The following is a 27996-nucleotide window of genomic DNA, read 5'->3' as shown; positions in this document are numbered from 1 at the left end:
AATGGAGATAATTACTGCATATTTCATTAAGAGTATGAGTTGCTTGTGAGCAAAAGAACCAAGCATTTGTGTAGCAAGTCAGTGGAAAGGAGCACAGCTGACAATCCAGCTGACAAGCTGGCAGAGAAATCACTGCGTAACTGCATTGTTTAAGGGAGAAATTCTACCTTAGAAAAAATACGGGAGATGAAAGTACACAGGGAAAGACATCTTTTGACTTCATTTTCTTTGTCTAAAGCTGTAGAATAGCTGGCAACTAATGAAATATGAGGTGAGTTCTCAACTTTGAGATTAGAACTTTGCTGTATAATGTTCTTACCCATTTTCTTCATTTGTTTGGATAAACAACATTTGAATGGCTTTTTGAGAAGCACTGAATATGAAAATGTAAAAATAAAACAAAATTCCTGAAGACTTAGTAAAAATTATACGATCTCCTGCATTTATTTATTTATTTTTTTATTTAAGAGCTGTGAAAGTTGAAAAGGAGATTTGCAACTGAGCACTAGATAAACATATTTTTATTACATGCTTCAGGTTTAAAGAGGATTTAACTCCAAAATAAATGTTAGTTTAAGAGGTACTGCTTTCACCAATTTACAGATGCAATATAAAAGTCAAAATAAAATGGGTTACCTTACTATATAAAAATACCAAAATAAACACAAATTCCACCTCCCTCCCTCCCCCTAACGCAGTATATATCAACGTTAGAAGCCATCACAGGTTAAAAAAATAAAGTTTCTTGATGAGTATTGATTATTGATCACTTATGTTAATCGAGTCCCAGAATGCAGATACAGATTTATATTCAGCAGTCAAAACACTAAAGCCATTAGGAACAAAGCGCCATTTCTATGATCAGCATCCCACTGCCCTACATTAACAGAGTGAGTGCACTGGCATACATCATCTTGCTTCAAAGGAGACTCCATATATTTTGGTCTCTCAAAGGAAGTCCACCTTCTCATATATCTTTTCAATGAGGGTTAACATGTTCTTCATATCAGCTGACTGCTGAATAGTATTCATATCCTTTAGAAGACCCTTCTGATTTTTTATCTTCAAAATTTCTTCCTAAAGAAAAATAATAATAGACAATATAAATTAAAAAAACAATTATATTGAATCCAACAGAAGTTTCACTCCATCAGACATTCATGCAGACTACCTGTATTTAGATTCAGCTAAAAATAAAAGATTAAAAGGCACACACTTAAACAGACTTCCTTCCATCAGTTACACAGAGGTATACTTCAGAAATGATTACATGCTCTTTTAGAACCACAGGGCTCATAAGAAAAGACAAGTGTTCCTTTAAGTGGCATGTTTTCAAGGGTTTTGTTCTGTTTTTAAAGCACAAGCTCATTATGTAGCCCTGAATGAAGAGAAAGAAAAAGGAAAAGCTTTCAGATAAATTGCCCTCTCTGGCACCGTTTAAGTAATAAAAGCACTTTCTGTTGCCTTCCTTCTCATACTCAAGCTGCCTCCGAAAACATATTCCATGCTCACCTGCAAAGTGGGTGCCTGTAAACTGCGCTTGGGGAGTTCTGGAAGGTGGAGTGCCCCAGTGCCACCTTCCTGGAACACCTAGAAGGAAGAAATAAACAAACCTGAACTTTTAAATTTTGCAACTGAAGTTGAAAAAATGAAAAGACATTCTCAAAGGCAGATGAGTCCTTTATACAACACTCTCTGCAGAAACAGCTCACATGTACTAGCTCTTGAAACACCTTCTCCTTAGAGGAATGCAGCAAAACCTGTTGCCAATACCTTCCGGGCCTTTTTTTCATCTTCCTCTAACTGTTTCTTGAGCGCCTGGATTTTGTTCTGCAGTCTCACTATAGTTTCTTCCATGTGTTCTGCTGATTGCTCAGCTTCAGTTATTTCTTCCTAAGATAAAATATAAACAAAAACAGAACAAAATCTGCTTTAGAAATGGTGAGTCTTTTGTGCTTAATATACAGCATAAAAATCCCTACAAAAACAGTCCTGAAGAATGGGAAAAAAAAAAAACATAACAAGAAATACAAGAAATTAACATCTGTTCCATCTCCTGATAGTACTTTAAGAAAGCATTGAGAGCTTAATGTCTCTTCTCCAAAGCATCAGCCAAGTCACTGAAAAAAAGAAAAAGAAGAAAAAGAAAAAAAAAATACTCTGCTCTGTAGCTAAAGTGGGTGATGGTGAACACTGGACTACTCTTCCACAGAAGCACAGGCATAGCCAGCAGTCCTTCTAGTAAAAAGCTACAATGCACTGAGGAGCAGCATCACAAAACCTATTTTCTTCCTTTCCATTTCTTTCATACCTGCAGTTGTATCAAAGTCTTTTCATTGGTCTCAAGCATTTGTTTCTCTGCCAACTGAAGGCTCAGGACATTCTTCAGGTCACCCAGCTTCCCCGGAGGCACCTTTAAGGTCTTGAAAAGTCCCAGCATCCTTTATAAAAAGAGAAAGGAAGCATGACTACTTGTTTGGAGTTCTTTGAAAAAAAGAAACAAACAAAAAACCAGAAACAAACAAAAAAATTACTAATGAATTCTCTGGGAAGAAACTAAACTCAGTTTAGCCCAATTGCTGTCAGCGGAGTAAAAGTATCAAGACAGGAAGAAAAGCTGTCCCAGATTCTTTTCCAAACTGGAATTCCAAAATTCACTAACCAAAGGTTAGCAAATGTGATGCTCATCTACAAAAAGTGCAAGAAGAAGGATCCAGGGAATTACAGGCCTGTCAGTTGTTTACTGTAGGAAACAATATCAAATACTTTGCTAAAGTCCAAGTATCTTCTTGTTATATACAAACTGTCACAGTTTACACAGATTTGATATGGAGGTGCAGGAGGAGTTTGGCAACTCAGAAATCAAACCTGACACATCACAAATGAAGCATAAAAAAGAAAACAAGTTATGAAAAACTAGCTGCTCGTGTCCACATACTGGAAGACCAAAGAAAGCAGCATACAGGTTTAGGCCCAATGTTGATAAGGGGTATACCAACCCATACGAACACAAAAATTCTCAGCCACAAACAATTGTTCCCATAATGGCATGAAAGGACTCCAAGTCATGCCCTAGCAAATTTTTTTTTCCTTTGACTTCTCTTTGAATTAACTTTAACAGTCACAAAAGGAATTACAATTTAAGAAAACTTAGCTCACTGCTCCTGCCTCTATCATAAAATGATAAAATAAATAGCTGCTGACAAACGTAAACCCTACTAAATAAGTACAAAGCTTATTAAAAGAGCTGTTAAGAATACCTGCTTAGTCCTGCTACTTCTGTAGAAGTAGCTAAAATGGGTCTGGATACTTTCAACAACACTTGCTTGTCCACTGTCAAAATATCTCCCTCCTTGATTTTGCATCCACTCTCCCTTCCAAGTTTTCCTAAGTGTGATGCTCCCAGGAGCAATCCTGGGACTAATCCAAAAACTATGGCACAGAACAACTGGGTAAACCAAATTCCCTTTTTCTCTCAAAATTATTATTTCTTACCTCTCTTTCAAGAGGTTTAGGTGTTTCTGAACATCTCCTTTTCCCCCACTTTGTTGGCATAAAATAGATCTGGAAAGAAAATAAAGGCAAAGTTTTTTTTAAAATCAGAAAGCCTGCAAGCACAGAAGACCTCAAGTCAAGTAAACATAGTCAGAACTTCTCTAAATGAAAGTTTCCAGCTTCACACAAAGTTATATCATACATTCTTCAAAAGAAAAGGACTTGCGGGTGCTGGTCAACAGCCAGCTGAACATGAGCCAGCAGCGTGCCCAGAATGGCATCCTGAACTGCATCAGAAATAGTGCAGGTAGTGATTGCTCCTCTATGCTCAGCACTGGTGAGACTGTGCCTCAAGCACCAAGTCAGCTTTTCTGACTTGGGCAATGTCATGATTTTTACTTTATTCCCTGGGGAATAAAGAAAAGAATCACCAGGATATTTGGCACTTACAGTATTCCCGAGTCCATTACAGTTTCCAGGAACTTCCTGCTGCTCTCTGAGAGAGTCTGCCAAGATTCTGTTTTAGCACTGGTTAGTTTCACTTTTTTTGAATAACCTCTTTCACCTGATAACACAAAGAAAGAAAGAAAAAGATATGATTTGTTGAACCTGGATAAGCAGCTTTTTTATAACTCGGTCGTGCAGTAGTTGAAGATGCAATGGTTTGGATTTTGCCATCTCACAAAAATATCAGATCAAATCCATCTATATTACATGGTGTTTTTTATTTGCAAGTGACAAGTTCTTTAACAAGCACGAAATACAAAAGGTTCTTTCCTACAGCAGCAGATTCCATTCTAACCAGATACCTTTCCAAAACTGCTGGAGATAGAAACAAGACAAGGCCCCTGCTGTGTTGATTCTCCCACGTGTGTAAATTCACAGCAGTTACTGCTAGCACTTTATTTGTGAGAGATAAAAATAAGGAAAGACTACAACCTTACCTGCAGGGGAATAATCCTCATCTTCCTTATTTTTCCTTTTGACTGCCTGAGTGACTCCCTGAAAAGAAAGATTTACTACAAATGTTGCAATTTTGAGACATTCTCTGCTGTGCAACCATTTATTTACTACCATTAACCTGCCATAAAAAGCACGTGAAAGCACTTCAATGCTTGACACTCCTCTATTATTACTGACTAGAGAAAAGGCTTTCTGAACTGTGACACTGTAGTTTATCTCAAGTAGGTTAAGGAAAGCGATTCATTCTTCTTAGTTCCTCCCATTCCAATAATGGGCCATGAAATAAGAAATACACAAGATGTTTGCCTAACCAGCACTGAGCTCACACTGCTCATAAGGTAAGCTGTTAAGCAAACTCTTTCCAACAGTAAGCTGCTCAGGCCAATCCTGAGATATGGAGAGAATATTTTCCAGGACTGAATAAACGTCACATGAGCCAAAGGAACTTAGATTTCACCACTCTGTTCAAGGAGACTCTATGCAGGTCTTCAAAACCACAGCCAGCTCGCCTTGTTAACCATCAGGCAACACTTCCCTCTGTTGACCAAACACACAGTAGCACACACCTGCTCCCTGGTTTCCAGGATTCCTAGTTAAGGTGGGGGGGCTGTATTATGGCTTTGCCTGTGGTTTTTCTTTGTGTGTTAGTTAGTTTTTTTGTGTCAGTTTTCTTCCCAGCAGCTTGCATAGTGCCATATTTTAAATCTGTGACTGAGACATTGCGGATAACATGGGATTTTAGCTGTTGTTGAAGACTGCTTACACAGCATCAAGGCCTTTTCTGCTTCTCATACTGCCCTGCCAGCAAGGCTGGGAGTGCGCAAGAAGCTGGGAGGGGACACAGCCAGGACAGCTGCCTCCAACTGACCAAACAGGTGCTCCATACCACATGACACTGTGCTCAGCAATAATAGCTGGGGGAAAGAAGATGGGATGTTTGAGGGTATGGCATTTGTCTTCCCAAGCAACTCTTACGCATGATGGAGCTGTCCTGGAAACAGCTAAACATCTGCTGGCCAGTGGGAAGCTGTGAGTGAATTCCTTATTTTGCTTTGTTTGGGTGTTTAGCTTTTGCTTTACCTTTTACCCTATATTTATCTCAACCTCACAAGTTTTCTTGCTTTTACCTTCCTATCATCCCCATCCCACTGTGGGGGAATGAGCAAGCAGCTGTGTGTGGCTGAGCTGCCTACCAAGGTTAAACCACAACAGTCTCAAAGGAACTGTCCACACTGGACATTTCCTCGAGAGGACTACCTTTAATGAAAGGTATAAAATCTGTGAAGTCTGCCAGAAAAGTGGGCAAATATCCATCTTTCTTTCTTTGGTTATTTTTTAACTTATTTGACCCAAAATAATGATTACCTTTCTTTTTTGAGCTTGTTTTCTTCTTTCTCCATCCGTTCCCTTTTTTTTGCTGGTAGGTTTTCTTGCTGTTCCCTCGTTATCTGTCTCCCCCATTTTACTGGAATACGTACGGTGGTGTTTCATTGTCTGTAAACCAAACAGCAAAGGAGGAAACAAAGAATCCAGCAATTATAATCCATCTCATACAAACTGCACATTAACAAGCAAAAGGAAAGAAATGCCACAGTACGTGAGCCTGAAGCTTGGCATACTTGTCTAAGTGCAGGACCATTACAAAAGCATCCCCATCTGCCTTTTAGACAAGGCTTTGTGTAATCTACAAATTTTTGTAGATGTAAAAGCCAGCATGCCAAAGATCAGCAGTGCAACACAATAACTGCAGCGGGAACAATGTGGTCTGCACATAAAGGCCTTCAGCAGTAGAAATTCTTTGTCTTTATAAGGTAGCCTGGTAGAGATAATCCATTAGAACTTTTTTATCCTACTGTCTACCATAACATCCCTTGCTGCAGTTTTAAGCCTTTAATTTCTTGGCTTATTTATTACAGAGATGGAGGAAAAGGAAGCTGCACATCCCACGAGCCTTGCAAAACAGCTCAGATGCAGCTAATTCTTCTTGGTGAGACAAGTTTCTCCAGCTGTGGCAATTACCAATGGTTCTCTCCCAACTGCTACACCCTCCCTCAACTACTGTGTTCAGTTTTGGGCCCCTCACTACAAGAAGGACATCAAGACCTTGGAGTGTGCCCAGAGCAGGGCTACAAAGCTGGTGAAGGGCCTGGAGCACAAGTCCTGTGAGGAGCGGCTGAGGGAACTGGGGGTGTTTGGTCTGGAGAAGAGGAGGCTCAGGGGAGGCCTTATTGCTCTCTGCAACTGCCTGAAAGGAAGGTGTGGGGAGCTGGGGGTCGGCCCCTTCTCACAGATAACTAGAGACAGGACTAGAGGGAGTGGCTTGAAGTTGTGCCAGGGGAGGTTCATGTTGGAAGTGAGGAGACATTTCCTCTCAGAAAGAGCAGTCAGGCAGTGGGACGGGTTGCCCAGGGAGGTGGTGGAGTCACCGTCCCTGGGGGTGTTCAAGGAGAGGTTGGACGTGGTGCTTAGGGACATGGTTCAGTGGGTGACATTGGTGGTAGGGGGGTGGTTGGAGCAGGTGATCTCGAAGGTCTTTTCCAACCCTAACGGCTCTGGGATTCCTTATGCAGGAGTGCTGGGATACAGGCGGGAGCCCAGAACCGGCCCCATACCGCCACCCCTCCCGCAGTTCGTCCGATTTCGCCTCCCAAGGAGTGCCACGGAGACTGTGCTCCCGGGATCCGCTCCCCGTGGTGACCCCCCCGCCGGTCATCACGACACGGGACCATCACGACAGCGACTCTCCGCCCGCGGCGCGCGCACTACAACTCCCAGCATGCAACGCTGCGAGCCCCAACAGCGCAACAGGCGCTCCGAGCGAAAAGCCTACTGGGAGCTGTAGTCCTTACAACCAACTCCGCGTTCCCCCAAGCCCCCGCTCCTAGCGGCTAACACAGCGGCAACCCCCACAACAACTCCCGGCGCACAGACTCACCCCGCTACCGCTGCCTCCTCACGGCTCCCACCAGCTCCGTCTCCCAGCACCGAGCCGTTACCGACCCGTTTTACCCGCGCAACCGGGCGCATGCGCATAGCGACGAGGGGAGGGGAAGGGGGAGGTGAGGCGCATGCGCAGTGTGCGCGGGGGCACCGGCAGGGGTCCTGAGGGGCCGTGAGGGGACCGAGGGGTTCGGCATCGCCCCGGGGCCCGTCCCGCCCCTCCCGCTGCCCCGTCCCGCACCGAACAGCGCCGTGAGTGCCCGGGGAGGCCTCGTGGTGGTCCTCCGGTCCCTACTGGGCACCGAGGGGGTGTGAGGGGGCGGGCCGGGGGTGCTCGGTGCTGCCTGGGAGGGCTGAGGAGGGCTGGGGGGGGGGGGGGGATGATTGTGAGGGCTGAGCGGGGCGGAACGGGGCCCAGCGGGGCTGAGTGGGGCCAAACGGGACGGAGTGGGCCTGAACAGGGCCGAGTGGGGCTGAACGGGGCCGTACCAGGCGTTCAGATGTCCGCTTGCCACATCTGTGCTGCGTGCTTGCCTTTCAGGAGGGCCGTGGCAGGACCTGTACAGAAGTGCAGCTCGCAGAGGTTGCCCTCAGGCTCTCTGCAGGGAGCTGAGGCTTGTCCAGTGCCCCTTGTGCATGCCAGGTTATAGGCGTGCTGTGTGTAGCATCCAAAAATGTGTGAGGAGCATGTTGCTGCACCGTAACAGAGAGGGGGATGCTTTCCAGCTTTACCCTGACTTTCTCATAAAAGCCTGAGGGAAAAGTTGTAGAGGGGATCTTACTAACCTCTACAAATACCTGAGGGGACCAGGTAAAGAGGATGGGGACAAACTCTTTGCAGTGGTGGCCAGTGGTGGGACTGGGGGTAATGGGTATAAACCGAACCACAGGAGGTTTCATCACCATAGGAGGAAGAACTTTTTTACAGTTCGGGTGACAGAGCACTGGGACAAGCTGCCCAGACAGGCTGTGGGGTCTCCTTCTCTGGAGATATTCAAAACCCACCTGGACATGATCCTGTGTGACATGCTGTAGGTGACCCTGCTTGAGCAGGGGGGTTGGACTAGATGGTCTTCAGAGGTCCCTTCTGACCTCAATCATTGTGTGATTCTGTGTGAAAAGGGTTTCCAGGGGCTGTGATGAGGCAGAGAGGAGGTGGCTGGGCCCTGGAGCCACGCTGTGGAGATTTTGGCTTGGTTTGAAAAGTGTAGGGATGGGGGGGACATAGGGCAGAAGCAGAGGATCTTACAGTTTGGGGGAGTTTATCCCTCATCTCAGTGTCACACACGATGGGGTGAGCTCTGCAACTTCTGTTATTCATGTGTTCTCACACACCAGGTTTTATCGCTTTGTTTCTTTCCCACCATAGCCCTGATTTTCATCCAGCCCAAACCACCTTTTTGAAACCCTCTGAAATGTCAGCAATTTGCTGACGGCGCCCTCATGTCAGAGTTCCTATTTGATGTTGGGGGTTCCTCTTTGACCCAAAGGAATTTGTAGATCAGAGAGAGGTGGTGGGAAGGCGAGGAGGCAGGTAGGCACTCTGTGTTTGTGCACTGCACTGTCTTTCACTGACTGATTAATGGTGGTGCTGCTTAGGGACTGAAATAAGGTGCACAATTCATGTGTGGCTGTAGATGAGTTGGAATATCTTCCCTTACCAGAGGAAAATGTATGCTTTTTCATGAACTTTTATGCATTGTCTGGTTGAAAGACAAGGGCGTCTGTCAAATCAGCAAATGAATACATTTCTCTTTTCTCCTGAATAATTTTTTCGGCTTTAACAAACTGCTTAAACTTTCAACCTGACATCTCCTACCTCAGATCTGTATGGTAATGTAAAATATTTCTTTTTAAGCCCTTCAGCTTGCACCGTGCTGGCCAACCACTGGGACAAAGATGCTGAGAGCCAAGGATGCTTTCCTGCGCCTGCGGCCCTGCCGCTGCATTTGCCCGGCGCAGCTTCCAGCCTGCAGGCTCGCGTGGCGGTCGCTGCACAGGCAGCCGCTGCACCCCGAGTGGGCTGCCCTTGCTGAGAAGCAGCTGAAAGGCAAGAACCCGAAGGATTTAATCTGGCGTACCCCAGAGGGAATCGACATCAAGCCCTTGTACTCCAAGAGGGACACGAAAGATCTCCCGGAGGAGCTGCCGGGGGTGAAACCTTTCACACGAGGGCCGTACCCGACCATGTACACATACAGGCCGTGGACCATCCGCCAGTATGCTGGCTTCAGTACAGTGGAGGAGAGCAACAAGTTCTACAAGGACAATATTAAAGGTAAGAGAGCTCCTGTGGGAGGCCACTCTGCCATGCAAAGCAACGGGAACCAGTCACGTGTGAAGTTATATGGAAAATGTGATTGTGCAGCCTGGTGGGGTTTGATTTCTCATAGGCTCTTCCCAGTGGCACTGTATTTCTTTAGCAGCCGTAAATTAGATCATTTCTGAAGCTCTCCTTGCTTCGTTTTACTACTGAGATGGAGAGATGAATGTGTTAAATGCTATCTTTAGTTCTTCTGCCTTGACGCTGGCAGAGACAGCATTTGGCTGCATCCCAAAGTTCAAACGGTAGAGATCATGGAGCACTTTGCTCTCATTTTTTTGACTGTAATAAAATACTGTAGAGAACAAATCTGCTGAAATTTGTCACTTAGTTATTTCTGGTATTAATGCATTCTGACATTTTGGGTTTCCATCTCATTTTGTAAGCTTTTAATGAACTCATGCGAATACGTATGAGCAGTGGCATTCCTGGTATACTAGTAAAGCCAGCTTCCAAAAGTATTGGCATTTTCATTATTTGAGAGCAGTTTTCCCATTGTGATTTGCAGCAATTCGTTTAAGTAATAGCAAGAGTGTCATCATAATGTACTTCTGAGTATTGCAAAAGCTCTACTGAAAAGTTAATCTTGTTAGACTGACACATCTGTTTTACACCAGCTATGCTTCTTTTTGAAGCTAGTTACAACCTTACCAGTCAAAAGAACAGACCACTGACATTTGCATTCCAAGTAATATGTCTGTGATGCTTTTACGTCCCACTTTACAGTCCTTCGTATGCAAAATGTCGCTGTTGAAGGCTGGAGGGGTGATCTTGGGGGGGAATTTTTACCTTTTGCCTTATTTTGGTTAGCTAATATGAAGCAGTACTGGCTGCTGCAGTATTCTTGCAAGTATTGAATCTTTGTGTTTGTAAAGGTCTCAGTGAATTAAGGAAACACAAATACAGGGTATTAGAGGTTTGCAAACAAACATTTCGAAAGAGACTGTTGTGAATATACTCTGCCTTGCTGCTGAAAGTCGCTGGGGAAGCAGGAGTTTTAAGGCTTGGGACAGCTGGTAGCACTGCTCAATTTGTTCCTCAAGAATGCTTGCTGCCTGAATTTTTCATCGTCATCTGAGTTTTGACGTTGTGATACTGTAATTTTACCTCTATTCTTGTGTTAATAGTTGTATTAATATCGGATTTCTTAGCATTGATTCTGAATCTAACCTAGGTTTTTGTAAAGCATTTTTAATCGATTTAAATCACTCTTTAATTGGAGCAGTGCTGAAATATCAGTTCTCACAACATCAGTGAATCATCAGTTCTCACAACAGATGAAATTTGGTTTGCTTGTCTCAACAGTGAGCTGGACAAATTAAAGTTTTTTTGTCACTGTGCTTCAGAGCTAACACCTAGTTTTTTGGATTAACAGTGGTGGCTGGGATCTGACCATTAAGAGTTCTGATGATAAGCTGATTTGCAAAGGGGTTAGATACAGTTAGTTCAGGAGCAGTGATGCCGATCAGAGGATGAATGTGTGGGATTTGCAGCCCCAAGTACTGCTTTCAGGTTGCAGCAACAAGTCTGCCAAAGAGCTCTAACAGTCCAGTTCTCTTCTTATAATATCATATAAATAAATTTCTCTTGCTGCAGATTTAGTAATGCATCACTTCTCATCAGGAGTAATCAGCATATGTCAAAAGAGCCATGGAAACAATCAGTGTGCATGTGTTTGATTTGTGATAAGAAGTTAATGGGATGTGGTTTATCACACTTTTTTTTCCAGCTACACTAAGTAATATTTCTGAGTGTAAGCCCTGACACTAAATGTATATGCACATTTCTAATTTGTGGATAAAAAGTTACTCAGTAGTTTGTTAAGCACACCGAGTTGATTATGTGGCTGAGCTGGAAGGACTACAATATTTTTTTCGTCAGTTAAAAGGTTTTTCATTGAAAGTTTAAATTTACCGTAGATTATATGACCTTGTACAAGTTTCAGCAGGGAGCAGTGCTGAACATCAAAAATGGGTTTATTGTACAAAGCTGGATGGTGTAAAATACAATTAATAAAATTAGATTCAGTTCTAATTCAACTTTTGAACACTTCTGAATCTCTTTTTCTGTGTTTTTTTTTTTTTTTTTTTTTTCTTGTCTCATTTAGCTGGCCAACAGGGATTGTCTGTTGCTTTTGACTTAGCTACCCACCGTGGTTATGATTCAGATAATCCACGAGTTCGAGGGGATGTTGGAATGGCTGGAGTTGCCATTGATACAGTGGAAGACACCAAAATCCTTTTTGATGGAATTCCTTTAGAGAAAATGTCCGTTTCTATGACAATGAATGGAGCAGTCATTCCTGTGTTGGCGACGTTCATTGTGACTGGAGAGGAGCAGGGAGTGCCTCAGGCCAAGCTGACAGGGACAATCCAGAATGACATACTGAAGGAGTTCATGGTCCGGAATACGTACATCTTCCCTCCAGAACCATCCATGCGGATTATTGCGGACATCTTCCAGTACACCTCAAAGGTAGTCATTGTTCAAGTGCATTTACTTTATTATACCTCGTTACCTACGTATGAGGAACTGTGCAGAACAACCCAGAAGACAGGAAGGCCTGTCGTACAGAAGAAGGATGCGGTTGTGGAAGCAGACAGGAGTACAGCTTAAGACAAGTGAAGGTCCCAAATCACTTACAGCATAAATTTTAGGATTAAGTAAGTCTAAATCAAAACCAGATTAAGACTAAGTCTGAAAGCATGGCAAGAATCATAGAGACAAGGAGTAGAGAGGCTGTTGGTTGCGTAGAGAATGAGAAGCCATGTAGTTAAGAAGCATTATGCAGCTGTAAGCAGGAGCAAGGAGGTAAGAAATCTTGAAGGACTTCAGCTGTGAAATGAAGCATGAGAAGAAGGTAATGAAAAGCGTAAAGTCCTGAAGTACCAAAGTTCAGTACTACAAAATGTTTTCGTAGTTGCATTTTCACTGAAGAGTGGAACACCTTGAGAAAGAATGATCATGATGAATGATAGCTTAAACACAATAATGAAAAAAGGTAAAAGCACGTCAAATAAACATCTGCAAACACCATCTAGTGTGCTGTATTTGCAATCTACAAATAATGGATTATTTCTGGATGTTGATAGCACAATTCTCCCCTCCCTTCTGCTTTCATACGCTGTTCTTTTATTTTTGCAGTATATGCCAAAATTTAATTCCATTTCAATCAGTGGATACCACATGCAAGAGGCAGGAGCGGATGCCATTCTGGAATTAGCTTATACTATAGCAGATGGCTTGGAGTACTGCAGAACTGGACTTAAAGCTGGCCTCACCATCGATGAATTCGCACCAAGGTGAGCTAAACAAACTTACAAGTACAAAACTCGTTTTTCATAAAACCCCTACGTTAACATTAAATGTTCTTCAGTATTTGTGTTCTCAGTCAATATTGGCAGCACTGTTATTGCAAATACATTTTGCTGCCATTTAAACTTTGCAAAAAACAAAACAAAACAAAACAACCTATCTGGTCCACGACAGTCCACATACTACATCTCTGCTAACAGACTGAATAAAATTCATTCAGAAGCCCAAGCATTGCCGATACAGTTGTAGCTTTAGGACTGCAGAATGTATCAAAAGCTCTTGCAATGTTATTGAGTCTTTTGTTATCTAGCATCACTTTGAAATATTTGAAAAAAAATACATGTTTAGCAAAGCAAAAGTTAAGGTATTTCAAGGAATTTATAATTGCATGTTTCCTAAAAGTGTCGTTTCATTTTCACCAGAATATTGTATCATTGTTTAGTTACTGCCAAACTGAGCAGAATCACAGTTTCAGTGTCTAGTCTTTTCTGATTTACACGTTACCTAAATATACAGCGAGTCTGAAGCAGATGTGGTTCCTGCAGCCTGTTGCATAGTCAAACTGTCGGAGAGAGTTGAATTAACCCCTCTTTCTGAGATTTGTGACAAAACTAAAGTGGATCATTTAGAAAAAGATCCAGCATTATTGTCAGACTTTCTGGTGACAGAGACTGTAAGAGCCTTTGGCAAATTGTTCCAGTAGCTAATTCAGTGCATTTTTAGTATAATGAGTTTTATGGGCTTTTACTAAGCATATTTACTTTTATAAATCATAGAAGTTATAAATAAAAAGGTAGATCAATTGGCGTGTTCCCTGATATGCTATCCAGAATTGAACTGATGTTGAATTTGGATTAAAATTGCCGGAAGGGTGAAAGCTTGCTTATAATCTGTAATGACTTCTCGTTTAAAGTAGTTTGTGAGTGATAGCTACACAAGAAGATTGTGTCCAGGAGAATTCCTGGAAACTAGAGCATTGTTGTCTGTATCGATGACCTGCTGGAGCACTGCTTCACCTAGGGATCCCCCAAACAATCCCTGGGGGCATTTTAGCAGTTCCAGCAACCAGTGGCACTGGCAAGAGGCACTGCCTGTTGCCTCTTGCCTTGCCTCTGGGCACCACTAGAAAGAGTCTGGCCCCATCCTCTTCACGCCCTCCCTTAAGATATTTGGACTTAAGATAAAGGACTTGTCCTTTACTAAAACAGAGGTTTTTAGATTAGTTTAAAGTTTTATCCTGTTCGTACTCTCTTATTACAGACTCTCCTTCTTCTGGGGAATTGGCATGAATTTCTATATGGAAATAGCTAAGCTACGAGCTGGGAGGCGGCTGTGGGCCCACTTGGTAGAGAAAATGTTTAAACCCAAGGATCCCAAATCTCTTCTGCTGAGAGCTCATTGTCAGACTTCAGGCTGGTCACTCACTGAGCAGGTTAGAAATGGGACCCTCATCTGTTTCCTGATTAAAATACGTTTAACTTCTGTGCCTTCGTTTAATTAATTTATTTATTTTCTTTGTGGTAGTATATGCGTGACTGATATGCCTTAGTCCTGCAGCAGAAGCTTTATCCTTCAGAGCTTTTCGTTTGCTTCCAGGATCCCTTTAACAACGTTATTCGTACTACCATTGAAGCAATGGCTGCAGTGTTTGGGGGTACACAGTCCTTGCATACAAATTCCTTTGACGAAGCTTTGGGTTTGCCCACGGTGAAGAGCGCTCGCATTGCTCGGAATACGCAGATCATAATACAGGAGGAGTCAGGGATTCCTAAAGTGGCAGACCCCTGGGGGGGATCTTACCTCATGGAGTGCCTCACCGATGATGTCTATGAAGCTGCTTTGAAGGTTAGTTTGCATGACCTTTTATGTTTTGTGGGAAAATTTTAGGTATAGGAGATTTAAGAGATGTTTTAAGGTACTGTTTGATATGTTGGTAGCTTCTTGAAAGGGAATTCTTACACTTATGCTTCAGTGATTTTTTTAGTAAGTGAACTTTATAAAAACTCAGTGTTTAGAGAGAAACTTCAGCCTTTTGGCAGACTACCTTCAGAAAGAAAATAGCCCAATGTAGAATAAAATATAAAATTATCAAGTCTGAAGACTCCTGACTTTACGGGATCTCTGTTTCATATGTAAGGAAAAAAAATGGGGGTTCAAAAGTGGAAAGAGTCAAACCGTCCTACCTAGGTACATGCCTACTCATGCCTATGGTTGTCTGCTTGAAACTTTAAAACCAGGGGTTATTGCAAGTGAAGTTTTATAGCCAAACTATAACGGCCTTTGATGCTGTTCCCCATTAGAGCCTCATTGAGAACCTGTTGAAGTATGAGCTAGATGAGCAGACTGAAGTGGGTTGAAAACTGACGGAACAGGCAGACCCAGAGGGTAGTGGACAGCGGTACGAAGTCTAGTTGGAGGCCAGTAACAGGTGGGGTACCCCAGGGATCAATAATTGACAGTCCTGTCTATCTACATTAATGATCTGGATGAGGGGGTAGAGCACGCCCTCAGACAATTCAGGGATGACATGAAAGTGGGCGGGAGTGGCTGCCTCACCAGAGGCAGCTGTGCTGCCATCCAGAGGGACCTGGACGGGCTGGAGGGGTGGGCTGGCAAGAACCTCATCAAGTTCAAAAAGGAGTCCTGGACCTGGGAAGGAACAACTCCAGCCAGCAGGATATGCTGGGGGCACCCAGCTGGAAAGCAGCTCTGCAGAAAAGGACCTGGTATACCAAAACCCATAGCCTGAGATGCAGAGAGAGGAAACACTTTTAGGAGTACAAGACTGTGTATTTAAGTGTTGTAACAATTTGGATGGTAGTGTAAGTGCAAAGCTCATTCTGAGAACCTTACTAATACTTTATTTTTCCCTTTATTTTTTTCTCAATCCTCTGCATTTCTCAGCTCATTGAGGAGATTGAAGAAATGGGTGGAATGGCCAAAGCTGTTGCTGAGGGAATTCCCAAACTTCGTATTGAAGAGTGTGCAGCCCGAAGACAAGCCAGGATTGACTCTGGTAGGGAGCAGGGTGATGAAAGAAGGGGAAACTCCCAGTAGAATACCTTTTTATAAAGTTTTTTTTTGCATGTGTTTGCTTTCATTTGTTTTCTCCTTAGTTTAGGAATAGTAGATTGCGAGTGATAAAATGGTAAGTTTTTAATTGAACATCAGTGAAAGCTTCTGGATATATCAGTATGTATGAAACTAGTATCAATATAAAAACAATCTTACTTGACATATTGAAGACCAGATTAGACAAAGCCCTATAAACACTATTTTAATGGAGTACCTTGAGCCTATCATATCTAATTACTTAATTTTTGGCATAGTATTTTTGGACTATGGCTCCTGTACTTAAAACTGTGATCTCCAGCAGGTGGCAACATTGACCAAATCTGGCCAAATCTCTCATTTTGTCTGAGAAGTGCCCGTGTCTCCTGATGACTGGAAAAACCCAGTCATCTTGTATTAGAGGAAGGTTCTTTGTGATTATAAATATGCACATATAATAAGTATATGTGGAGGTGTGTAGATGTATAAATATGTACAAATTTACATTTGTATATGTGTAATAAAAACATACATGTGCTTATTACCTCTTTTTGTAGTCTGCATTCTGGTAACAGTCCAGTAGCAGAAACTAGGCTTAACTGGAACATGAAATAATTTATATACACTTAAGTATTTTTGGTGGTGATGTTTGTTTGTTTTGGAGGATACATTTGAAGCAGGTTTTATTGCTTTGAAGAGTGAGAGCGTAGTAATGTTATCAAACACTGCAAATAAAATGATAGTTAAGTCCATACTGGCTGAAAACTAAAATCCAGTTTTTGAACATAATAATTTAATTTTTATTCACATGGAGTAATTTTAAGTAGGAACTTCACTTTCTTATTTGTCTGCTAAAATAAGAAAAGTAAACGCAGAGCAGTGTAGAAGACCAGTATCTTTGCTTAATCCTGTAAAATTCAGTTACATAATCTTAAAAAGAGAAAAATAGCTGATAAATATTAGTGAGTCACTACTAAGTGAGTTTGTAAGATAAATATTCTATTTCAAATCTTTTACCTGCCTACTATTCACTGACTGTTCATGCATTTAACCATCTCTTATCATAAAACACGGAAAATAGACTTAAGTCCTTCTTATCATTTATTTAAGTATTTGAAGCGTATATAGTTATAAAGTAAAGCACTACATTATATTGCTCAAAATTTTCTTGTTCTATAATTATGGTGCCCTTTCATAGTAGTTTGCAAACGTATTCTAAGTTTCTGGTGTTTCCACTGCAAACAGGGTCTGAAGTAATTGTTGGAGTAAACAAGCATCAGCTAGAAAAAGAGGAGACAGTTGAAGTTCTGGCTATTGATAATACTTCAGTCCGTAGCAAGCAGATCGAGAAGATTAATAAGGTGGGAACTACCTTCTTAAATATTAGAGTCATTACAATTGCAGATAGAACCTGAGTAAATGTTACAGGAAGGTGGCTTCCTGAAAACATGACCCTCAAATTTCTGAGGACACAGTGGTGTTTAGTGGAGAAGCTGGATTTCTGTTCATTAAATTCAGTGCAGACTGCTGGAAAACCCCAAGAAACAAAGCATTAAAATTCAAACAAAAATGTTCTGTTCATTGGGTTTTAATCCCTGTCTTTAGATAATCTCATGAGTATATAAATAACCTTTCAAAATTGAGAAAGTGACATTTTCTAAAACTAAGATAGAAAATAGCTATGCAGTTTTGCTTTAAAAACACGTAATGCTTCTTACTCAGACTGAATATTTTTTTTCTGCACTTCAGGTGAAGGCTAGTAGAGATCCAGCAGCAGCCCAGCAATGTCTTGCAGCTCTAACACAGTGTGCAGCTACAGGTGAAGGCAATTTACTGGCTCTTGCAGTGGAAGCAGCACGTTCAAGGTACTGGGGATGAGGGTGAATATCCAACTGCTGAGTAAAAACTGGTTGATTGTTTTCATCTTTCAACTCTTCTTGACCACGGTGTCAGCAAAGTTGGTTTCTCAAGATGTTCTGTTTCTTTTCTTCAGAGATGGAAATAAATAATGGCTGCAGTTTGAACTTGTAAGATAGACAATTACGTTTCACACTCTGTTACAGTTATGCTTTAATTTCTCATAAAGAACAATGGGGATACAAAGCATCTCATCTGAAATGATGTTGTTCACGCACCTTGTGTTGTTTAAGGCTCAGACTCTTAGCAGTTTCATCATGTAACTAGGTTTCTCAGGCACCCTGCAGTTTCATAGGTCAGGGAGCTTGAGAAGTGTCTGACATGTTAAAATGGATATGCGCAGTCTTAATATAGTCTGTTGCTTCATCCTTCCTTGCACCAGAGCTTGGTGTGAAAACATTTTTGGATTGAGAAATAAGTTTCCTTAGTCAGGCAAAGATGTAAAAGATGCTCTTAAGTAAAGCAGTGAGACATCTTTTAGAGTCCAGTGGGAATGTGTACTTTTTTCACCTAAGGTGAAAGTCTTAAAGTCTTAAAAGACTCTTCTCGTTCCTACATCAAAGTAAGCATCAGTGCCTAGAATATGCCTTATCTACCTGTTCTTTAATTAACTAAATGCCCCAGAAATTAACAAGCCAAATCCACTCCTTATTGTGATACACTCCTGTTTTTTACTGTAACTTCTCTAATTTCTTCATTCATTTTCCTGGAACACTAACAGCCATACTTTGAATACATTTTGTCCCATGGAGAGTTTGTCACAATGCTGCTAGCAGCATGTCTACCTGTGCTTGTCTGTGTATTGTAGGGGTTACTGAAGGGTCGTGTTGGATTTACCAAGGATTCGTGTCTTCTCTACCAAAATTGACAAATTAACTGCTAGTTTCTCTCCTTAGGGACTTTGTTTTTATTATTTTTAAAGGCCTTCATGGGCTGCAGCTCCCCTTTATAAGTTGCAAACAAAATAAAACATCTCTGCCCTGAAACTAAGTAGTCCAAATACAAGATGTGACACAGAATGAAGTTGTCATGATGTCTGATAAAGAGCATTTAAAGGAGGGTTGTGAGCTCTGTGAACATTTACAAGGAGCACCTTCTATTAAGGGCAACATGGGAAAAGATTTTCAGGTGAGCACATTCATCCTTGACAAGTAGTAGACAAAGATGGACAAAGGCATGAAGCGCATGTGATGCTGCTTCTTGGTCTGCCCAGTCTGTGTCCTCATAGTGCTTTGTCACCTGATTACACACTGCTACCTCTCATTGCTTGTGAAATGCACAGAGAGGGTGGCAGTAATGATTGAACAGACTGAAGGTGACAGTCTTAACAGGCACATTATGGTCACTGACTTTCTGATATTTGTGCAGCAGTCCTCTGCAGCTGAAGTACAGAAATTCATAGGACACAGACAGCAGTTTATGTAGAAACACACTGTCCTTGCCACCAGACATCTTCTAAGGGCTACAGGCTAATAAAACATAAAACAGATTTTATAGTTAACTTTTGGTCTTTATTTCAAAATGATAGATTGACTTAAAACCGTAGATTAGGTTGTAAACTACCTGTTATCCATCAAAACAAAGGTGTGAACGAAATGTTGTTCCACACAAGACAACTGAGTGACAGTCATATGAAGGAAACACAAATTTATAAAATAAAGGCACAGTGACTTCTGTTCTCTCAGGTTTGCATAATTGTTTAGTAGGGTTTTATCAGCGTGCATAGAAATAGCTATAAATTAATAATAAGAATTAGAATAATTAAGTTTTACAATACTGAGATGATAACAGTCATATCTAGAACAAAATATTGCTGTAAAGGTAAACAGAAATGGGAAGGGTTTTGTTTATCCAGATTGTAAAGAACTTGTCTAATGTTATGATTAGCTGATTAAAGAAAAATATTGTCATTAGAAATATGATTTTAATCATGTTAAGAAGAGAGGCTGTATTGCTGGCAGCTGACAGCTGTCCCACTGTGCATATGTAGATGGCACCCTCTGCAGCAGGGCTAAGAACTAAGGAAAGATTTTTATTTTTTTAATATTGGTTGGAAAATAGTAGGACAACACTCGAGTAGTTTAAAAGCAAAGCTATTATTATTTAGGAACTGTGAATTTTAAGGGTTTCAGGGACTTAGGACAGAATTTCTGAAGTACTCTAAAGGGATTTTAGAAGCAGCATTTACAGAAGAAAGAAATGTATTTCAGTTTTTGTGCAGTACACAGTTAACTTAATCCCAGCCACCAGATTATACTTCAATAAAGCTGGTAGTCCAGACCCTTTCTTTTTCACCTGTTACATGAAATTTTTATTCACTCTTCCACATGGCAAGAACAGAAGAGTACAATACAAGTATACTTACATGTGCTGCACTTCAATTTAAAACTGAAGTTGTGCTCTTACACTGCTTTTGCAAAAGAAGAAGGGGTGAAAGATGTATTGAAATTCAGAGTTTTTTCCAGAAGAGAAGGCGCACGTTCAGCCATGGACAGTGTTTACACAGGAGGAAGTTGACAGTGTTTATGCATGGGATGTGTCTATGTCAAGCTGCAACCTGTGACATCTAGCACTCTGAGACAGGGTCAGTATTTCTAGATACTATTTGTCAGTCTGCTGCAAACTCACTGTTCAACCTTGGGGAAGTCACTTAAACTAACACGTTAGCCTGCTTTTCAATTATTTTTTTAGTACTATCAGACAACAGGAGTATTAATCTGATTATGTAGATGTCCTGAAAAACAAAAAACAGTAGCAGCGAATAAAATCTGAAAACTGCTGTAATTCAGGTAACGCTTCCTAAGCTGTCTGAGATTCCACACCCTGTAAAAATGAAGAGTATCACATAGTGATGTCAGTGGGTTCTGCTGCTATCATGGACAGGTTGCTTTGTACTTAGCGCTTGTTAAAGAATTACTAACTCATAAATTTGAAGATAGTATCAGTCGAAGTCCCATTCACACACAGCCTTCCAGATAATATAAATTTGATGTTACTTTGCATTGGTTGCTTTTGTCAGCTAAGAACCTCTTGAATCCAGATATAAACTCCTTACTGTGCTGAGGAAGACAATGGATAAAAGCAGAGAACTTTCAAAATATAATTCCAGAAGGTCATGGGGAGGGAAGATGACAAAAAATGATCGAGCATGTATTAATGAGTAAAAAAAGTGTGTTCCAGCACGATGCTCTCTTCTAGACAAAGCAGGCCAACCATGTAGCGATACATAGAAATAAGAGGCCACCTTCAGGCATGTGCATTGCAGATCTCATCTATATGTTCAAGATAGAATTTCTGCAGTTTTATATTAGTTTAGTTAGAGATTATAGAATCATAGAATCGCGGAGTGGTTTGGGTTGGAAGGGACCTTAAAGATTGTTTTATTCCAACCGTGCTGCCATGGGCAGGGACACCTCCCACTAGACCAGGTTGCTCAAAGTCCCATCCAACCTGGTCTTGAGCACTTCCAGGGATGGGGCACCAACACCTTCTCCTCCTGTAGCCTTCTGGCCACGCTGCTCTTGATGCAGCCCAGGTACAGTTGGCTTTCTAGGCTGCAAGAGTGCATTGCTGGCTCATGTTAACTATGGTTAAGTTTGAGTATACAACACATAAGTAAAAAAGCAAAACAGCTGGGCAGTCGCAGAAAGTAAAACACCTCACTGAAATGTACTGAATCATTCTGTTAATACAGCAGAAATCCATCTGTTATATTGGAAGTGTGGCAGATTGAGCAGGGTAGGAGTCAGGTAGTACCTGCTGGAAATGCAAACAGCAGAAGGAAACCTGAGTACAATTCTGTTGGCCAGAAGTTGTATCTTGTACAAAAGTCCTTTGAGCATTTTGTATTAAAAGATTTGGGGGATGCTTAAACTAATTTCACTTAAGAGTAGCTTATAGTTAAATGTAATATGACAGGGAAAAAATGTGAATTTCAGGGGTTTGAAAAGTGTTTAGCAGTAGCCAAATGGATAGGGTTTGGTCTCTGTATATATAAGCTTACTTTCAAAGTGTTTTGGAAAGGTGCTATTTGTCTTCCTTTCACTTTGACAAAGTTTGCAGCAAGTCATACTTGTGCTTGGTACAAATTCTTTAATCTTTTTCTATTCAAATATAAGCTAAAATAGTTTTACTGAATATATTGATGTAACATTTCATCCGGCGCTTAGTGGCATACCATAAAATGATTATACAGTACCAACTCCCAGTTAATTTCATACCAGAAGAAGCTTGGTGTGAAGGGACTACTTGGTGAACTGCTCTTTCTCCACAGATAAGTTGTTTTTCCCTTCCAAGTAAATTTCTTTTTCTTAGTATTTAGGTGGGGGCTCTTTTGTTATTGTATCACAGCATTGTCTTTTTGGTTCAAGTCCGCATGATAGATTTTACACAGAAAGGTGGAATCCATTAAGCACAAAATTTTAAATGCTTTACAACAGAAACTGTTATTTCTTCTGTTTATATGAGAAGGCAGCAAAACCTGGTTTGCTTCTGGCAATTGTGCTACAGCGGTAAAATGGTTTATTTCTAACACGTACAGTGTCTCCAGTAGCAAACAGAGCTTGTAACTTGCATGTAAATGGATTTTCCTAACTTCCTCTGCATCTCAATGGATAAAAGAGCTATGTCAGAAGAAGAAGAACAGTAAGTACTTAAAATATAGGCAGTAAGGTCAATGCAAACAAATTCCAGTAAACAAGTTAGGTTGCAGTCTGCTTTTGGGTATTTTCTTCTTTTTTTATTCTCTTGATTTATATTTTTGAGTTTGAGTCCAAGTGCAAGATCATGCAATCTGAGCATTAAAAAATTCCCAGTTGAGAAAATTCGATTTGCTGAAATATTTTGCTGTGCAACAGTCCCAGTTGCCTTGTCATATATAAAGTCACTTCTCACATCAGCAAAACCATGCTTTCTTAAAAATACTCTCGCATGCTCTATTAGTGGATGAGTCAGATGTTCAGAGTTGTAGGACCACAGGGGAAACGAGTGTAATTGAATTTACTCCTGTAGCAAGGCAAATACTTGGGCCACTGCCAGTGATTTCTGTATTCTATTCTCATAGAAGCCTCCTGATAATATTAATACTCCTTGTCTTAGGTGCACCGTTGGAGAAATAACAGATGCGATGAAGAAGGTGTTCGGAGAGCATAAAGCCAGTGACCGAATGGTGAGTGGAGCTTACCGCCAGGAGTTTGGAGAGAGTGATGAAATTCTTCATGCCATCAATAGGTGAGAATAGCTTCCCAGGAAGCCTCACGTAGCCTTGCGTTTAGTCCATGAGGTGTATGTTCCGCTACTCACTGTGCCCTAAAAAAGCATTCCCCAAATCCCGAGTTACATTCCCCAGAACAAAACAACCGCCTGCACAGGCCTTCTCATGCCTATAAGCAAGTAATCAGGATGAGAAGAAATAAGTGCAATAAGAGAAGAGTTAAAACCTAATTTAATTCTATGTGCTTGTAAACAAAATCCACGAAGCTGACTCTATACTTTGAGGATTTTGTTCAAATAGGCAGCCTTGGGATTAAGAATCTGAGAAACACTGCATGAGATCTCAATACATTGGATTGATTTGTTTGAAACCGTGTAATCATACTCTCGACAAATATTTCCAGCAATTCATATTTGCAAAACCTGGTTTGGGGCAGGCCATAAATTGTTCCTGCACCTTCTTTCTTACTGTTTTTAACACTGTAAAGCTAAAATATGTCTGGATATCCACGCACAGCTTTCAGCCTATGGTTGTTACTTACTCATGTCTCTAGGGAGAAAACATCAGCGGATGGCAGTATGTGTGAAAACACCAACTATTTGTGCCTTTTGGCAGCTTCTGCCTTTAGTGCTGTCCTCTTTCTTGGGTGAAGAGACTGAATTGCTATAGTGGGCGGCAGTGTAACATGGATCAATGCTTATAAGTCCCTGCTGTCTTGGGGCTTATCTTAAAGTATCTCTTAAAAGGGAATTTCTTGATGGCTTCGCAGTGGTAATGTTTAGCTTGATTTGAAGGTAGCTGTGCTGGGAGATGACACCATCTTTTCTTATTTCAAATGTTTAGTCTGAATTTAAGCGTTTGTAATTATGCCTTTATATGAAGCAGAACTGATGCCTTGAGAATAAAGATCCAGCTCCCTTTTTATATATCTGCCTCTATGTCAGAGGTCATATGAACCGGTTGTGCACATGCTAATGAAACTTCGCTACATGTCACGTTTGCACAGGCCTTCAAAAGTGCGTTTTCACTCTTGCCCCACTCTTAACTCGAGCCCTGGGTTGCAGTGCCTCAGGTGGTATTAGTAGGGCAGGCTCTGGAGCACGTAAGAGCTGGTTTTGTTGGAAGGGAGCATGTGGGTGGGTAAATAAGAAAACAAGAATATGGGAATAAAAAACAATAGAGAAGGATTTTAAGACATTACAGATCAATTCGGGTACCAACTTTGGTGATACTCTTAACAGTCCTTAGGAATAGAGAAGGAAGGCCCAACTCCTATAGGTTGTCAAATAAAAGCTTTGTCAGTCTGCTTCCCCCAGTCACCTTGATATAATTCCTTTTTAAGATGTCAGTGTCGTTTTTTTGTGTTTTTTTTTTTTTTTTTTAACTATTCTTACATAATGCATGTTGTCCTGGCATCATCTCCTGAGGCTATTTAAATCTGTGCTGATAAATGCTTTCTCTTGAGTCATTCTTTTCCCCAAACTAAACCAATGGATTCCTACAGTGATTAACGCAGCTGTGTCAGGCACACCAAGTTCGTACAACTCCATCCTTAACAGAATGCTCAGAACAGTACAATATGAACAAACTCATGTTAGTAATATTTCTAAAAAACAGTTGTCTTAACATCCCACTCAAGGACAGATCGTGGCAGTACACGGATAATGAGAAGCGAGGTGAAAGATTAATCTCTGAGCCTGTGATTACAAGGTCACTTTAATTCAACAGAAATCCGAACTGCCACCAGAAGGGAGCACACAGGAAGGGGAATGTGGTAATCCTTTTCTGCACAGTTTTGTGCCCTGTTGTTTTGTGCCTTTGTTTGTGTGTAAGACCCAACTCAAGCCTGTGTGCCATGCATACTTTTGAAATAATTGGTCATAATTATTCTTAAAATCTAAGAATTGTGTTTAAGTTAGTTGTAAGTCAGCTCATTAAATCGTCAGAGAATGCAGTGTTTTTTTCCATTGCAAAGTAGCAGAGTAGTAGAGTGGTTTTCTTCAAAAAAGAATGTTTTATTGTTCAGGATAGTAAATACAAGAAATTGGTTATTAATCGCATAACATGAATATTAAAATAGTGTGCAGACTACATAAGCAAACCATGAATTGGAAGATCCTTTGGTATGATATAAAGAAATTATGCTACAATTGCAGCCTATGATTTATTTATTTATTTTTAATTTGTGGAAATGCTTTAATGAATCCCAGTGATCTACAATGATACAATACATGTTTTCAATCAGAGTTAACAAGTTCATGGATCGTGAAGGGCGCAGGCCTCGTATACTGGTTGCAAAGATGGGTCAAGATGGCCATGACAGAGGAGCTAAAGTTATTGCTACGGGATTTGCAGACATTGGCTTTGACGTGGACATAGGTCCCCTCTTCCAGGTATGACTGATTGAGCGGCGTTTCAAATAGTGTGATTTTTTTTTTTTTTTTTTTCCTCCCTAATGCTTGCTGAAAAATCAGGCTGGGACTATTGTCATGTAATCCTATTTCTGTACAGACACCTCGAGAAGTGGCCCAGCAGGCAGTCGATGCGGACGTGCACTGTGTCGGTGTGAGCACACTTGCAGCAGGTCATAAAACTCTTGTGCCTGAGCTCATCAAAGAACTGGACACCCTCGGCCGGCCAGACATTCTTGTCATATGCGGAGGTGTCATCCCACCTCAGGTACGTGTCAACGTTATTTCCATCAAGAATAGGAGACCGCTTTAATTCAGTCTGAGCTGTTTTTAGCTATTTCTTATATTCTCTGAATGTCAGAGGTGATTTACTGTGCTGAAGGCTGCCGTGCACAATCGTCAGGCTCAGCGCAGATCTGCGGGGTGGTCGCAGAGTGCTGTCAGGTCTCCTCGGTCTGCTTTTCTGCACACCGTGTCCTGGTTTAATTTGCGTTGTTTATTGGATGGAATATTAAGTTGTGTTATGAAAAGACTAGCCTCAGGGGGGTGTTCTTTATGCTCTGTTGTTTTTGATTACCAGTATCTTGCATAATATTGGTGAAGGCTAGCTCCTGTCTGAAGAGAATTTATGGCTACCAGTAACAGTTCTGAAGAGGCACAGCTAGCAACTAAGACACGTGGCTGGGCCCAGCAACTGTAGGCTACACATCTTAGTCTCTCTTTAGCCTCTCTTCAGTTTCCCTGTTGTCAGGATTAGTGTTGCCTCTCATTCCCTCTCCTTAACTATTTTTCCTAAACTGTTGAACAGTTGTTTGGATTCCCTTGCAGTCAGATCTGTGCCCTTCTCCTGAAATTTTCAGTAGCTCATCCGCAATGTGCCTGGTTGTGCCACCTTTAGGGTCATCTTCTGTCTAGAGATATTTGCATACAAATCTTTTGTTATTCCCCTCTCCCAGACTTCTTTCTCCAGCCAATCAGGTAAGTGATCAGGAAGAACAAACTTTTAAAGTGAACAAACAAAACTCACAGTATTTTTCTAAGCAATAAACTGTGTTCTGTCCAGTATCTCTCAATAGGATGCTACTAGCCTTCGGTTGGAAAAGGTGTATATCCTGTAGAGAAGTAAGAGAGAGTATGTAACTGCTTCCTGTTTTTTTTTTTTTTTTTTTTTTTTTTTTTGAATTTCAGGACAATCATAAAATCAGAGTTCCTTTGATTGCAGAAGACCACTAGCAGTCACCTGTTCAAAGCAGCATTTTCAAAATCAGAAGTTAGATCAAATTTAGATTAGGTTATTCTGGGTCACATCCAGGTGACTTCTGAATATTTTCAAGCATCTGACATTAGTCTGATAGTAAACAAAAGACCTTTCCTGTGAATGTTTTTTAGTATTTCTTTATTCCTCCAACTATTTTTTTTTTGCCATTTTCCGTGATGCTGTGCTGCCTCTCTCTGGGAGCTGATGCGTGTGTTTTCTTAGGCCCAGCATGCACGACAGAGCACACAGCAACTGTAAAAATCAATTTTCTGTTTCAGTGTTAATTATGGATCTTACATTTCTTTCTGGACAGGATTATGACTTCCTGTACGAAGCGGGCGTTACCAACGTGTTTGGTCCGGGGACTCGCATTCCAAAAGCAGCCGTCCAAGTGTTGGATGATATTGAGAAGTGCCTGGAGAAGAGGCAGCAGTCTGTGTAATGCTGAAACCTAACACAACTCAGCCGGCCTTATATTAATCACTTACAGAATGTAATCATCAGCAAGGGATGGCCAGACACATACCTTTGGTTCCACTGCCCTCTGGCCTGGTGTTTTGTGCTTTCTAAGAAAGTTGTAAATTCTCTGCTTGTTCTGTTTGAGGGTTATTTATATATTTACGCACAAGATAATTTTATCTCTAGAACTACAAATTCAAAGAATTAATGAAGTTCAGTGGGTGGGGTTTTTTTGTTTATTTTGTTTTTCTTTTCTTTTTATTTTTCCCAGATATGCTGATAAATAAAATACATGTTCTAGCTCCTTGGTTGGTCTCTTGCATGCAGATAACTTCTTTTGAATTTTTAGACTCATGCATTTGGCAGGCATTGCAGTCTTCAGGCAAAATCACTAAAGTTCAGAAGAGATGTGATTGAATCTAGCAGCACTTTGATGTTAATGTTAATTTGACTTAACACGCTTTAGAAATGTATTAGTAGATAAGCCATATTTTTTCTAAGTTCGTTGTTTGTTTAATAAGATACAAACACTGTATCTGGCCGTAACTCACATAGGAGCAGTAGTGCACCTTTGCCCTGTTTACACCACCCTCCTTCCGTGATATTTCACTATTTCTCACGTGAAGTTCATTTCAGTGATCGTTCTCCCTTA

The 27996-nt window shown here is 41.1% G+C and overlaps 2 protein-coding genes across 4 annotated transcripts; one reads left to right on the top strand and one right to left on the bottom strand.

Annotated features, from left to right (window-relative positions):
• Positions 1 to 419: 419 nt before the first annotated feature.
• On the bottom strand, positions 420 to 7529 carry CENPQ (centromere protein Q). 2 transcript variants are annotated; one of them, XM_013184533.3, is made up of 9 exons: positions 7394 to 7529; positions 5824 to 5952; positions 4440 to 4497; positions 3946 to 4060; positions 3496 to 3564; positions 2312 to 2441; positions 1774 to 1893; positions 1513 to 1590; positions 420 to 1077 (listed from the first exon to the last, which is right to left on the bottom strand). In XM_013184533.3, the coding sequence occupies exons 2-9, from the start codon at positions 5947 to 5949 to the stop codon at positions 949 to 951; spliced, it is 825 nt and encodes a 274-aa protein (XP_013039987.2). In that variant the 5' UTR covers positions 5950 to 5952; positions 7394 to 7529; the 3' UTR covers positions 420 to 948. The 2 variants fall into 2 exon arrangements, with proteins under 2 accessions (XP_013039987.2, XP_066851165.1); XM_066995064.1 differs by lacking the exon at positions 7394 to 7529 and adding an exon at positions 7071 to 7202.
• On the top strand, positions 7527 to 27652 carry MMUT (methylmalonyl-CoA mutase). Of its 2 annotated transcripts, none has more exons than XM_066995063.1 (13): positions 7527 to 7650; positions 9257 to 9676; positions 11829 to 12196; positions 12866 to 13023; positions 14297 to 14468; positions 14633 to 14881; positions 15941 to 16052; positions 17333 to 17448; positions 17837 to 17952; positions 23102 to 23233; positions 25462 to 25609; positions 25728 to 25895; positions 27199 to 27652. In XM_066995063.1, exons 2-13 carry the CDS (start codon positions 9298 to 9300, stop codon positions 27325 to 27327), a joined length of 2247 nt encoding a protein of 748 aa, XP_066851164.1. In that variant the 5' UTR covers positions 7527 to 7650; positions 9257 to 9297; the 3' UTR covers positions 27328 to 27652. The 2 variants fall into 2 exon arrangements, with proteins under 2 accessions (XP_066851164.1, XP_047921695.2); XM_048065738.2 differs by lacking the exon at positions 7527 to 7650 and adding an exon at positions 8915 to 8932.
• The last annotated feature ends 344 nt before the right edge of the window (positions 27653 to 27996 follow it).

Source organism: Anser cygnoides, chromosome 3 (assembly GCF_040182565.1).
Source record: "Anser cygnoides isolate HZ-2024a breed goose chromosome 3, Taihu_goose_T2T_genome, whole genome shotgun sequence".
NCBI lineage: Eukaryota > Metazoa > Chordata > Aves > Anseriformes > Anatidae > Anser > Anser cygnoides.
Note: the sequence above shows the minus strand (reverse complement) of the source record. Positions and strands in the feature narration are given on the sequence as shown.